Below are 15,141 nucleotides of genomic sequence, written 5' to 3'. Positions count from 1 at the left end.
AATATGGAAAAATGAATTGATTTTGACTAGGTAACACTGGTCTGTATAGTCTGGCCATCTGGTAGTTCGCACTTGTACCTCCAGATTATAAGATTTCGAAGAAGAGCCATTATTTCTAACCCTTTGACACGAGCCATATTTGATTGATCAACAAACAACAATAAACGGCCACTACAGCGAGCGGTGCCCGAAAGCTTCTCGAATTGTTGTGTAAATAGTTGTTTATACTATTACAGCGTTATCTTTGGTCTGTTGACCATTTCAGTAATCACTACTGTTTATAATTGTGTCTACTTCTTGCCCGGCTTCGTCCAAAGGTACTATTTACGAAGCAATTTCGCCGTTCAGCTGATATGGTTTTGACATATTTACTCAGATATTGACTGCTGGGTAGTCCACGGCTAGTTGACGTCATACTCGGGCATGTACACAGCGCGTGTAATGTTTCATTTGGTGCTCAAAGTTTTTCATTGAAAGTGACTTCGCAAAAACAGTCCCTACCGCAGACTATTATTGCGAGTCTGAGGAAGTCTTATAAATGCTCGGTTTTGGAAAAATTTGGTAAACGCCCTTTTCTGTGATTACATTTGAGATTTAAAAGCGCCATCTTTTGTTGCAGCTTTGTTGCTCTAAACACTGAAATAGCAATTGAATCATACTTGAAGGTGTTCATGAAGGCAAATTATTGCAACTTTCTTAACATTTCAAAATGATTTATCCCAGGTGCACAGTCTGAGCTTAGATTTAAGACCAGTCGACGACCAACTTAGTTCTTTAGCCAGTCCGACAATGTAAGACTAGTCCTAAGATTTAAGACCACTTTTGGACTTTAAAGTCATGACTGGCCCCTATTGTTGAAATAGCACACATGTATTTTGCGAGTATGCGTAAACATTTAGAAATAGATAAATATTTAGAATAGTCAGTACATAATGTTTTTTCACACAACAATGTTATCTCATTAATCTAGACACTTGTGTATAAGTAAGTTATCAGTATTTGAATGTGTCTCATGTGAATGTGTGTGTCATCTCTCTCTCTCGAGGAGATCTACTTTGAAATCAGGTGCTTGAAAATCGTCGTTAAACTTTGAGCCGCTTCAAGAGAGACTGTTTCTATTTACACAATGCTATCTTAGATGCCTTACACCGGGGTCAAACAAGGTCTGGTTTAACCTCGGTAGCCCTTAATCTCTCGCAATGCACCTTGATCGGCACTTACGTCATTATTGTCGACATGGAATATTTCTTTTTTTAATTTGACATATGATTCATAAGCCAGCAATTCATAGGTTAGTATACCGGGACTCGAACTCCGAACTGGTCTTGGAAAAAAGCTTATCGACGTTATCGGGGAAACGCTGTACTCGGTGTTGCGGTCTCGTGCAAAGCTCCTAGGAATCCGTTCTGGGCCCTCGAAATAGATAAGTAAGTAGGCGAACTGTTGGCTCGAGATGAAAGTTCAAGAACAAATCAATGTTTACTCAACGGAATCAATTAAATCAATTTTCTGTTTACGTTTGAATTATTACTCGATAGAATTGCGTATCAATTGGCAATGCGCCATCCAGCTACATATATATACATATATATATACACGTATGTGTCATATGATTACTGTCAATAACTCACTAGTCATCTCTCTACAGCTATAATAAAAACGAACTGGTAAAAAAATCAAACAATTTTTAATTGATTAGGACTAGGGGAATTTCTAGCGGGCCAGAACGTACTTTCGATTGAGGTCGGTGTTGCTCTGTACTTGCTCTACTCTACAGTTGCCATTAGCCGAACTCACTGTGGACTCTTGAATCCATGGACTAACAGACAAATTGAGAATGGACAAGATCAATGCTGTACGTTCACATACATTTTTAAATCGGCTGTCATCACAAGTCCAGCCGGTCACTGTGATGTGATTGACAGGCAACTAAAGCCTACTTTCTATTCACGCAGAGAAATGGTTTTTAGATTGTTGGTCTGTGTTTTGAAATGGAACGGGTCAATTTCAGAACGTTTTTTAATTTCCATACCTAGAACCGACATCGTTAAGAATGTTGTAGATAACATTTTCTCGCTTTTTTCTTGCGCGGCTTTCGAGAAACCTTAAATCTGCGCGAAAAAAAAGAGTAGAATTCAATAATTTCGGTTTAAAGAAGAGATATTCGACGTGTTTTGCCGAGCGAGGAATGTTTATCCCTGGTGGTATATTGAATATATTGCGCCGTTTATTGCGGGTACACACGCGACTGTTAGTATTTGATGTACGTTGGGCTGTTTAATAAGCTAATATGACCCTGTAATGTTAACTAGCTCACGGGCGCTCGGCGATATCGATTCAGTTTTCACCGCTGATGTTATAACCTCGTGTTATTCCGAATTTCACGGCACGCGAAACTTTAAAGTAACAAGACGAAATCAAATACGGTCGTTTTTCGCGGCGTATCTGGCGACGAGCCCCCCGACGCCGCCGGGGCGACACGGACGTTTGTTTGATCAGATATGACGGAATCGGCGATATTATTTTTCGTTCTTCTTGTTGAAAGTTTCATTTCGAAACACGGGAAGTTTTCGTGTGTTTTTAAGCGTAACTGACGGGGTCTGAAAATACGCTACGTCCTACTACCAGGCTAGTCTATAGAAGAATCTGAAACCGCTCTGTTCACTTAATGTTTATAAGTTTCTGAAAAATTAGTGATTTGAAAAAGAATGATTTTACCTATATTCGTTGTATGCATCGCGCTAGAAATCATCGACAAACTCTGACAATTCTTCTCATTCTCAAGATTTGGAAATATGGTTACATTTTAACCACTGTCTGGTTAGTAACACTGATCTCTGGTCAAAACATTGAAAATGAACTCAGGAGTTTTGTAGTCGAATTTAACCTCTGACTATGTATGATATGTGGTATGACCTGAAAAGTCCCACAGCAGAATTTGATGCGATGAAATTTTGAAGATTTATTAATTACTGGTTCTTGGGCTTCTTCGAGACCCTTATTCTCATCTCATTCTGTCTATCTGTCTCTCTCCCATTGCATTCTCTTAAAAAATTCTAACATTAGTTCACCATGAATTGATTCATGAGATATCTCTATTCTACACATCACTAAGGAATCACCGTATTTACAAATCAATATATACGCAGGTTGGTTTCGCTATATATTCATAGATGGCGTTATATTAATCGCGTCGTTGTCGTTCAGAGACCTCGGTATTTGATTAGAATCGCAGTCGGCTGGCTGTGACTGCTGTGCTGCACTGTGCGCTGCTGCGCTGCTGCGATGAATGTTGTAGATATTTGCTATTACTTTGTTACTGAAGACTGGCTGTGGTGGCTGTATTTGAACAAGATTTGAAATGCCTGACTGAAGATTACTAACATTCCACCGACTATTGACTCTGGCAGCTTGTGTCAGAGGAACTTGTGTCAATATTGGTGCGCGAGATGTGTTGATACTGTCAACAATTTCTACACTTCTCTCCAAACTTACATATTTGCCTTTAATTAATCTCTCCTTCATATCGGATCAGAAGTTGGCCATTCGTTCGTCTTCGTCAAATTGACAGTCGATCGCCCCGCCCTCATTTGATTTGAAGATTTTCTTAGAATATTTGACTTTTAAAATTAATTACGCTCTGTAAATACGAAATATATATTATAAGGGTTGATTTAGGGGTGTAGGCCGGGTGGACTAGTCTACCCCCTTCACAAAATTCGAATGTGCCTTAAGTCTTGAAATGATTTTTGTGCATAGAAAACTTTTAAAAGACAAAATAAATCCAAACGGGCCGTTAGACACCAGAAATGCCTCTTCTGGTTTTGAATTTTCTGTGGGAGGTCCACCAATGTTAAGCCCTTACAGCCCTAATATGAAATATAGGCCTACGTATAATGGTATGCGCATACACTCTTTTCGCGATGGTTATGCTGAGCGAAGCATGTTAACAAGCGCGTGAAATGTTTTACAAAACTTTCGAATCATTCCCATCTGAATCGAAAAACCCAATTCGAAAATGTAAATCATCTATCAATCGGAATTGTACTTGAATTACGCGGACGCAAACCAGCATCCATCAATATTAGATGCGTTGATGCTTCGATGCGATACCTGAATGAGAGGACACTGTGCAACCAGCTATACTGCTGAATGCACTGCATTTCATTGCAACAACTCAGTTAGTTGTCATCTAGATTTTCAGCCTCGTACGTGAGAAATTAGGCAAATCATAGCATAATTTCTATTCATTGTTCATAGAATTCGAGAAATTATTGATTTTCATTGAATCTAACAATGAATCGGGGAGTCTGAATGCACGCTAGCAATGTCAGGTGGATCCTCACTTGCCACTAGCGGAATCCTCTTGAGTGCTACAGTCAAACGTAGAGTCCTCATTGTCCAATAGGCTCAATCACCAGGGCTAAATGGGCCCCAGCCAGTTCTGGAAGTGTCTCACACGAGTGAGTGGATGACTAATAAGGCACAGGTCAAATTTGACTCGGGCCTGTTACGAGCCAGTTTGGCCCAGGCCAAATTGTCTTCGTGTGATCGCTGCGATTGTGACCTATCAATTTGCACATCTTATTACTTGGCATTTGTTGACCAATCACAGATGCCTGTATATTGTGCACCGGAACTACGGCTGAATTTCACTGATGTATGCATACTCTGTATACCTTCCACCTTTCTTCGAAAGTAAATATTAGTTTGAATTTTAATAGGTTTCTGTTTGCCCGTCGAACTACTGCGGTATATTTTCGCCACCTCGGGTGTTGATTTTAAGCAGCTGGTTCTGTTACGCCGGGTAAATACGGCGCGATATTTTTGTCCCCCGACGCTTCGACAGTTTAAACAGTCTTAAATATTTAAACAACTATGACAACACACGCGGGAGCCAGCACCGCCGAGCCGAGCTAACTAACTCTGTCATATTCATATAGATTTCATGAATGTTTGTTTATGCTAAATCAGCTATAATATTTTTCTGCTGTGCCTCCTTCCCTTCTGTCCTCTCTCTTTTATCTTTCGTGCTCCCTCTCTTTGTTCCTCTTTGTTCGTACCTCTCCGGCCTCGCGTTCTTTTTCATCCTACTTTCCCCTTACTCCTGAATGCCTCCCCCTCCTACCTACCCTAATAATCTTTTCGACTCTCTCTCTCTTCATCCCTTTATTCTCTTCCTCTCTCCCACCTCTATCATTCCTTCCCACCCATCTCTTCCTGTCGGCGAAATCTTCCCTCTCACAATGTATGTAGGTTTCTTCCCTCCCTCTTATTTGTCACCCCTCCGAAGCCAGGTGCTCAAAAGTTGGTTAGATTTAACCGGTGGATAGTTGACATAGTGACAATTGAAAGTCCATTGTTACTATAGTATTTATCCGCCGGTTATCTTTAACCAACCTTTGAACAACTGGCCCCAGATCCCTCCCTCCTCTCCCCGCAGCCCCCTTCTCAACCGCACCAGTAGTGTATCACGACTTTGTGCATCCACAAATCGAACATACAAATTTCACTTTGTAAATTTCACTTTGTAAACGGACAGTGATATTAATTTTGCTTTCTGATTCCGTCAATATTGCATTCCTACTCGTTTCTCATTCGCGCCATCGTGTCGCGTCGTCGTCATAGCGCAGGACCCTCTCGTAGGTACATGTGTTATGCGTATTGATTATGGTCGGCATTTATAACACCAGCAAATCGCTCTCAACATCACTCTCTTTCCCCCCCCTCTCTCTCTCTCTCTCGCTCTCTTTCTCTCTCTCTGCACCGGTGAAGTGCTTCTGTCATCGAGAACGTGTGCACAAATATCAACGACATAAATGCTGCGAAAGTCAAATATTTGCCACAGTATTCGATATCATATCCAATACTGACGACTGTTGTATGGATTTCAATACCAGTTTATTATTTGATAGTTTACTTTCTATCAGGAAAAGGGGTGTGGAATCGCCGGTTTTTGCAATAACGCGTATAGACCTATCCATCAACGTAATGGAAAGTATTGGCGCGCATGGGAAAGAGCAATCGTTAGATTTGGTAAGAGGGAGGTACAACGATTACAGTTGGATAGAGGAAAATTGCCGCTCGAAGGCAATGCTGCGTTCAATTGACCGACGAACGATGTCCTGACCAGAACTGGGTTTTGTCTCGAAGGGGAAATTTCGAAATCTTTTATGAAAAAAACTTGGGCCCTACGAATCATGCGAAAGGGCCGAATTGTAGTCAGTTCTTAGGGCCGTAAAATCTTGCAGAATTCTTTCAGTAATAATAAGCTCTCTGATAAGACTGCAGAAACGATCAATACGTTTTACTACATTTTTGCCACGCACCAGCTGACTTATGACTTATCTGCTTTGTGCTTCGATGAAAACTGATTAGGCCGAAAGAAAAAAGTCGATCGCAATAATAACATGTCTGTTAACTACATAGAAATTATATTGATGAGTCCCCGATATTAAAAACTCACTGGCTTTTGATCTGCGTGCGGCCTATATAAGTACGTCTACGTACTGAGTACTTCGATTTGTAGTTAATTACGATTGGTTAACCGTAATGACCAATCGCAAGACGGGATGGTTTGTAACGGCAGCGCGCCGATATATCGCGCGACTACGACAGAGACTTGATTTGATTGCTAAATTGGACTCGGTCGTGCATGGCTTCGGGACCGTGACCAAATCACTTATTAAGCCTGCCACGGGAAATAATTTTAATCACGTGGAGTTATTCGACACCCTCCGGGCGTGATTCCTAGTCTATTGTTCACGCATCGACGACCGTCCTTTGAAAAATGCGTGTACTTTTTTCCTCAAATTCGTGCATTTCAACTCTAACTCAAATTGCAGTTGAAAGTGAAGTCGTAATGTCAGACCAGGCTGTAACTATAGCCGAAAATACATGTATAACCTATGATCAATCTCAAATGAATTCAACCAATTTGTCGTAGATTTGCCTGGAGAGCTTTTTTTTTTAATGGCTCGATTGGCATCACTACCCAAGACTTAAAGCCACAATTATATTTATGATTTAGCCCGGGTAAAACTGGCCCAGATCAGGGCCGAGTCCAATTTGGCCCGTGCTTAATTAGAGAGCCCATGCCACATGTAAATCACTCACTTGTTACTGAAATACTATGAAAACAATGCTGTGGCAAGCGACTTACAGAACCACTTAGCATTCACATGACCCATGCTAGAATTTGGTCTGATATTTTTAGTCATGCCAAATTTGGTCCGTATCAAGCAGGCATGGACCCATTTGGCACCATGTAAATGGTTGGCCCTGGACAAATTTGACTCGGGTGAGGTTATCTTGTCTCAATTGTGAAGCCGGGTATGAATCGGGATGGTCTATCAGTTGAATTATCAGTGCGAATATAGCCGACATTTTTTTTGTTACGCTTCCTCTTACCTATCGGGCGTGGTCGACGGCGCCACCGGTGAAAAAAAAAAACACTTGCTATGATTCAGATCCGAAGCCATATCAAACGCAGCGTTATGTACATCCTAGGAATAGATATATCTCTACTTCTAATTCGATTAGTCTTGCGCCGATCCGATCGCTTTTATTTGATTCCGTTTTGTTTTTCTCATTTTTAAGGTGGATACAGAAACGAAGAGGAATCAACTGATGCGCGACATGGCTCAGTTAAGGCTCCAGGTATGAATTCGTAAATACAGTCAACACTTGATTATCTTGCACCCTCAGATTCTGAATCCCAGGTAATCGACCTCTGGCCCAATACACATAAAATCCATTTATATTCACGTTCATATGTGTAGGTTAAGCTAGGTGATAATGGTGCGCATATCGACTTGATCTAGCCCACCACCATCTATCCACCAACGAGACATTGGTTGAAACAGGCTGATAATCGAGTGTTGAGTGCATTACAGGGTGGCCACTGACCTGGAAACCCTTGACACTCTAGAAAAAAATCAGGGGAATCTCATGGAATTTGACAAAGTTTGCCAAAAACCTGGAAAATTTGGATGGTGTTATTGACCGTGTGTTTCTTTATCAATATGTGCTTCGATGAAAAAAATGAATGAATTGTATCATTTCAAACCGAGGAATTCCTCAGAATTTACTCAGGGAAATTTGTGTAATAACATAGAAAAATCAGAGAAAACTCAGGGCATTTGTAAATGGGCGGAAAGTGGCCGACCTGCATTAGTTCGACTAGGCTGATAATCGAGCATTGAGTGTATTAGATCACTAAACCTTTGACCATCAAAAACGCTTTCTTCTACTCCAGGCTGAAGTGAATCAACTGGAAGGTTCGTTGAAGTTAGATAATCATCCGATTCTTCCACCGTACGTCGTAGTAGATGTAACTGCGTTGTGCGAAGGTTTAGACAATGTAAGATCTATGATCAACAGCGCTAGATTCATCATCATTATTCCATTAGCAGGTAAACATAAATCGCATCCGAGCGCGAACGGCGTACTACGTGCTGCCATCTAGCGGATTTTTGCGTAACCGATTTTTTATGTAAGCACTCTTAAGAATCGTATCATTTGCAGTGATTGACAACCTCGATAACTTGAAGAAGGAAAGTTCGAAAGCTCGAGATGCGATCAGATGGCTGGAAAACGAATTCAAGAAAGGCAATCGGTACAATGTTATTTCTTCTTGACCCGGTTCCGCGATTCTAGGTTGAAATTCGACCCCCTGCAGTTGAATAAATGAACTAATTAAACTCTTACTCATAACTAAAGCTACTCATCACATCCGAATCCAGCGTGTTCCTGAATATCTTCGTGTGGCATTTCGTGGCCGTCTTTATAGAGGAAACCGTATTGAATTATCCTCTGATCTTTCAGCTATGTAAGGGCGCAGAAAAGTTCCGAAAAAGTCAACGCTTCGCCGCCAAAAAATCTCAAAAGAAAAGATCCAGACATGTGGTAAGAATGGCTACAAATGAAGGCGGGTGGGCAACAGCGGTTTTGGTGAGGAAATTTTCAACCCAACGACTAAAACTTGTTTACATGTTATTGCTCTAGACCCTGATTAGTTTCGATCAATCTCATTAAGATCAATTTTGGACATATGTCGCAACTGTTCTACTGGGCCCGGATCTTGTGCGATACGTATTCCGTATTTCTCGTAGTATTTTGTTGATGATATTTCAGGTATTTCATGCAGATTATCAACTGCTGCAAGTATTTCGCCGCGCAGCGCACCGACTGTAAGCCGAAAGATTTAGTCTGCTTGTTGACGAATCTGACCGAAGAAACTGCCGGTACGAGCGCCAGTTTGAAACGGGCTGTCAATACGGTTAAACACGAGGGTGAGTCGATGAAAGATTTCTATTCTCCGTAGTGCGATTCTGTACGACTTCGTTCCCCGGTCAGCTTGGCACTCTGTCAGATCAGTGTATTTGACAGATCAGATCAGTGTATTTGACAGCTGATGTAGAGGTGTAGGTGAATCCGGTTGATTGTGAACGTGCGTGCAGCGCGTCACTCAATGGATCCTGTACTTGCTGTGATTCAGTAATCAGAGTTGAAGACCTACATCGGGAGCCTTCGACGCCCCGTGGCTACTAATTTTAAGCAACCTGCTGAGTCCCCTAGATTCCGACCAGATAAAGTTACCCCTTCATTTCACACGGCTTAACGAAGCCTATTGTTTTGTCTGAGTATGTTCATTTGTGCAGCATCTGTTGACAGAAAGAATTCTTCTATTCAGTAACATACTATTGTTTTATCTAGGTAGCCAGGACTGGGTTACAGTGTTCTCCATGTACTGAAAGGGGCTGCATTCATTTTTGTGTATGACACCGTGGATGCTGAAGTAGCAAGGCATTTGACAGTCCCCCCAACCCCCAAGAAAATTAAGCGTCATCTTCTATTTTTCACATTAGCTCAATATATGTCAAAGCAATTATCAGATAGAATTATCATTGATAGAATATTGGCATCCACTCTGGTAGGGACAGAAGATATTTTATAAGGGGTGGCTGATTTTAGTGGGGTGGATGTGAAAATGAAAGGCCCTGGTTGCCCCTCTAAAACCTCTTGTGGAGAGGAATGCTGGGGTCTCAACTCAAACTTCATTAAACCTTCAATTGAAATTTCAACTCTGAGCCGGTCAGAGCTGCGTCAGTATTCAAGAAATTATCGTGACTCATGGCATAAAATTTTTCGTTTTTCAGGTATTAATGTTGAAAGTGTGAAAGACTTCTATAAAAAGTGGAAAGAAGCCACTCACAGTGAAAAAGGCTGATGTGGCTGAGCTCTCTGGCATGAGCAGAGAGTGAGAGCAGAACTCCTGGAGATGTGTGCACCTTCAAAAGGTACGGTAAAAGAACTCCCTCATTTCTTATTCATCTGTAACTCGAGAGTCCTTTGAAAAGACTTGTTCTTCTTGTCGATGTTTAACATTGAAACACTCTCTATCGTTTTACTGAAAGCTTAGAACTATTTCTTGTATACAACGAACTGACAAAACCGCCGAGTAATGATGGGGCGAAAAGTTGGTTTTCCCTTTAAGATAGTCCCGGTTAATTTTGACTCGTTTTCCGACAAAACAAAAACTGGCCCGCGGTGTATGGAACTGGGTTCAGAATTTCGCGATTTCGGACAATATCTATTCAAATACTTTTCGAAACATCCCGCTTTAGCATCGACAAAAAGCCATCGATCTAGATATAAACATTCGAAATTCATGCGGGCTTTTTCAAATTTGCGGAGACAATTTCGTGGGAATCGATTTCGGATCAGTCATGCGTACGGCGCGGTCAGGGGGTTGGAAAAATCTACATGAAAATAAATACGCGCGCATACAACGATCGCCGTTCGACAAAAGCATCGTTTTTAAGTATGAATGATTATGAATACGACGTCTAGTTCTGAATCACGCTTTCATTTCGCGCCATTCTTCTTCACTACGAGTAGAGAAATAACAGCGACGACAGAACGAGAGAGAGTTCCCGACCACTTCTAAACGAGAGAGATCCTCCCAAAAACTGGTCCGCGTCGATTTTCGAAACATACGCCGGGCATTGATTGGCTCGTTATGACTCCGATTTCTTATTGGTCGAGTGATTCGTTATAAAGGCGCCCGTTCTCTCTCCCGGAGCTCAGCAGGTGTTTATAATTTCACCTCGTCGCGGAGCTGCATAGAAAACCATTACAATAATACCGAGCGACGGGACACGCCTTCCTTTAATGTTGCCCACTTCGAACAATAAACGCTTCCAAATATTTTCGAGCGCAAGTGGCTGCCCGCTCAAAACAATAGCCGGCCTCTCTCGTAGCCCGGGCTATTCGTCACGGCTCGCCGGTTCGTTAAGTAGTGTTTAAAATCCGAGTGTCTAACCCCTGGGTGTATTTCGAGCGGCGGCGCATTGTTTGCACAATTGCTAGTCGCAGACAAACCCGGCGAGAACGCATTGAATGTGTTATTGTTAAACATGAGACGTCAGGGGGTAGTGGTGGTGTTGGCTTGCCAAAATTTCTTCATAAGAAGAGAGAGGGCCGTGTGAGTTGTGAAGCGTATGACACAAAACGAAAAGAAATTCGTAAATATATGTATATATTCCCGGTATAGAATATTGGGATTTGATATGCCGTGCGTGTTTTTTAACTCATGAATTGCCTTTACGTCTCTCCCTTGAGAACAAGTTAATAGAATTTTCATAATTGATATGTATCTATTCCTATCATAGATATATATAGATATATATATATATATATATATATATATATATATATATATATCCTTGATAATAACCTATTGAAAAGCAAATTGATACCGCACTAGTTTGGAACCCAATTGAAATTGCGACTCTGCCATTATCTTGGAATACCACACGGCGCGGGTACCGCTTGCGGTCTTTCAATTTATGCGTCGTTTATTGCGGCGGAACGCGCTTTCATCTCGTAATCTCGCTCTGCACGGTTCGCGGTTCTATCGCCAGGTGACGCTCGCGTAGCACCGTGTCTCCGGTTGTATCGATTCGGGCGAGAACTTTAGCGTACGCTGACGACAGTGTTTTCAATGGACTCCGGTGTTGTAGTAACTGTACTCGAAATTTTATTGAGTGTTTGACACTCACAGTCCGTCTGCCTGCGTGTGAGTTCTCATTACAATCGCAATTACCGATGGATACGTAATATTCGAACGTCATTACATCCGGGGGTTGTATTTCGAGAAAAATAATCGCGCGAATTTTGTTCGCTACTGGTACCGATGATATCGCGGTCCTAAATTTGACCGTCGACGAGTAGTTGAGAAATGCATGTGTATTCCGCATATTCTAGGATAGTGTATTTTTATCGTAATTCCCCAATAGACACAATCTATATCTAATTCACCGATGATTAAGGCACTTGACATCGTAATATGTGTTGGGGTTATTACATAGGCGCGAAGTCGAGAGTAGACTTTATGAAATACACGGGGGTCGGTTGCCCTACCTATACCCAACTGCATTACTAACTAATACAAACCCTTTACATCATCATCGCGAGAGCACGAGGAGCGTATGTACATTGCGAGCGTATGTACATTGCATATTGTACGTACTTGTAACATTTTCACGCCCTTCAAATGTGAAGTACATTAATGGCTCTACTTCAGTCATATATGAAGTGTCATTCGCGCTGACAAGTATATATACTCATTCTGCGGTGCTGACATATGGGCCTCTTTTTCTTACAAACCGAGTGCTCTTTCTTGTAATAGTTTGGACTGGAAAACTCGGTCGAGTACGTCGGTGTGGTAGTGTCGAGCTGGACGAGGCAGGCGCGTTCAAGATGTGTTTGTTGTCCGTATAAGATTTGGGTCTTTTCGAATAAAAAACAACCCTATACATTTGTATTGAAAAACTATGACAACCCCACTCTCTCCTTTTCCCACTCTCTCCTCTCCCTCTCTCCCCACTCTCTCATCACCCAACTGTCTCTTTCCTTTCATGCTTTTCCTCTTGTAGCGGAGAATTCCAAAGACCTGTAATAGATTGGGCAAAAATATGTTACACGCCCATCTACGACTGTATTTGACAGCGGTTTCTACAGAGCTCAGCTATTCCCAAAAACATCAAAATACTCTCAGAATCATTTCTAGTTCATTTTCAATTAAACCTATTTTTGATGTCAATTTGCTCTCATTTTTAGTGAAAGTTACTACAACTTAGAGATATCAGGTAGTCTGATGCTGCATAAAACTAACATTCAAGATACCCAGTCTGTTAAAGTTCATATCTAAAGATATAAGACATGTTCCCCGATGTAAGGAGACATGTTGAGCCGTCGACCACTGACTGAACGCGAGGCTCTCGGCAGTCGGTCGTCTTTGAACAATCCGAGCACAATCGCGGATTATGTCGTATAATAAAGCGTTCGGTCGATTAATATTGTATCCATGGCAACAAACCTTTCAATCGTCACACTTATAGTTAATGAAAACGGCTTTTAATGGATAATTCTGTCAGATGTCTGCAATACGACGCGCATGAAATACGATCTGCTGGCTTACTGAGAGAGAGTCGAGGTTCGAGGTTCATGCAATCTCACTGAAGACTTCGGCAACATATGACAGTGTGTGTAGAGGGTCACCTGGGGAGTCAGTCAGTCAGTCAGTCAGTCAGTCAGTCAGTCAGTCAGTCAGTCGAGGTTCGAGGTTCATGCAATCTCACTGAAGACTTCGGCAACGTATGACAGTGTGTGTAGAGGGTCACCTGGGGAGTCAGCCAGCCAGCCAGCCAGCCAACCAGCCAGCCAGCCAGAATTTTGTATGGGCTAAACGGGCTCGGGCCCGATTTGGGCCAAAAATGCTCGAGCGATCTTGTCGATGATCATATCATGCATTTCCAATGATGAATTATTAGTGTTTCGAATATGCATGAATCGTACGTCTGTCTGTCTGTCTGTCTGCGTGGAGTTGTTGATATAATGCGTGTATGATCACTTTACAAGTAACGACCGTCGTGGAAAATGGGTCTTCATAATTGATAAATGACTGCATCCATTCGTAATCACCACATTTCGCGGGTACTCGTAAAAATCGAATTATGTCACCCCGGCTAATCGAAATGGCGAAAAAACCTGTTTTTGTGTAGATATCCACGTTTTTTTAACGTCGGGTTTTGCATTTTCCCATTTAAGAAATCACCCGGGGGCTCGGTGTCATAGTCATGGCTTAGATTTAAGACCAGTCTAAGACCATATGTAGCTCTTTAGTAATCTAACAAGCTTTAAGAGTAGAGCTGCCAACTGTTCCTGATTTTCAGTATTTGTTACTATTTTATAACAAGAAATACTGATTTGATATGTTTGATGCATACAGAAATAGGAAAGATGTTTCCCAGGGTCTTACTGTTGATTACTGATTAATTCGAACAGTTTCTTCCGTTATGTTTCTGAAAAAAATTTGATTTGTTTCTGAAAGCACTTTTCAGAGGTTGGCAGCCCCTGTTATCACCAGTCTTCAAATTTAGAATCGCTTTTGGACTTAAATCAGCATTATGGTACTGGCCCTGGGGCCGGTTGCATAGTAATGACTTAGACTTAAGACCAATCTAAGATCAACTTACTTCTATAGCCAATCTAACGACGTAAGACCAGTCTCAAGATTTAAGACCACATTTGGACTTAAGTCACGACTGTGCAACTGGCCCCTGGGGTTAGATTCAAGTCGAAATTGCTAGATTTTCGAACATCTATGGAACGATATAGTAATCCTAGCCCTGATTAGCTCTTCATCTTGTTCTTAAAAGATTCAAAGGGTTTTTTCACGTGGAAAAAAACCTCGTAAAGCGACGGAAGATTTCCGTACTGTACGATTGTAGTCTAGTAAAAAAAGCTGAGGTTTTGTTTTTGCGCCTACGTTAATAATACCCTGGGTATATCTATTTTCAGTATTCAGTATTTTTTCCCCGAGCGCTATCACTAATGACGGCAATTAGGCCGCATGTGGAATAATTTCCAATGAAGCGGCAATTATTACAAATGAGTCAATATTACTTTAATAGGATGAATCATTTACTGATTTCTAAATTAGTCAACGGGGGTAATTGGTTAAGCGCGTAGTTTTAAAAGCATTTCATTAATGTTTAGAATTGACGTAACAACCTTGTTAAAATTGTTTCGTATATCGATTTCTAGCCAGGGTTCGCGTTGATGCCGATTCGC

The 15,141-nt window shown here is 41.5% G+C and overlaps 1 protein-coding gene across 1 annotated transcript in view; it reads left to right on the top strand.

Moving 5' to 3' along the window:
- LOC141905973 (nonsense-mediated mRNA decay factor SMG5-like) overlaps positions 1-15,141 on the top strand; it is a 41,863-nt gene that overhangs the window by 8,910 nt on the left and 17,812 nt on the right. Inside the window, exons 21-26 of the mRNA XM_074795103.1 lie at positions 7,600-7,659; positions 8,258-8,414; positions 8,527-8,617; positions 8,827-8,907; positions 9,136-9,293; positions 10,161-10,301. Of these exons, the coding sequence (XP_074651204.1) occupies positions 7,600-7,659; positions 8,258-8,414; positions 8,527-8,617; positions 8,827-8,907; positions 9,136-9,293; positions 10,161-10,231 (618 nt within the window). The 3' untranslated portion in view covers positions 10,232-10,301. The remainder of the gene's footprint in view (positions 1-7,599; positions 7,660-8,257; positions 8,415-8,526; positions 8,618-8,826; positions 8,908-9,135; positions 9,294-10,160; positions 10,302-15,141) is intronic.

This window comes from Tubulanus polymorphus, chromosome 5 (genome assembly GCF_964204645.1).
Source record: "Tubulanus polymorphus chromosome 5, tnTubPoly1.2, whole genome shotgun sequence".
Classification (NCBI taxonomy): Eukaryota; Metazoa; Nemertea; class Palaeonemertea; order Tubulaniformes; family Tubulanidae; genus Tubulanus; species Tubulanus polymorphus.
The sequence above is the reverse complement of the archived record's forward strand: the minus strand, read 5'-3'. Positions and strand labels throughout refer to the sequence as shown.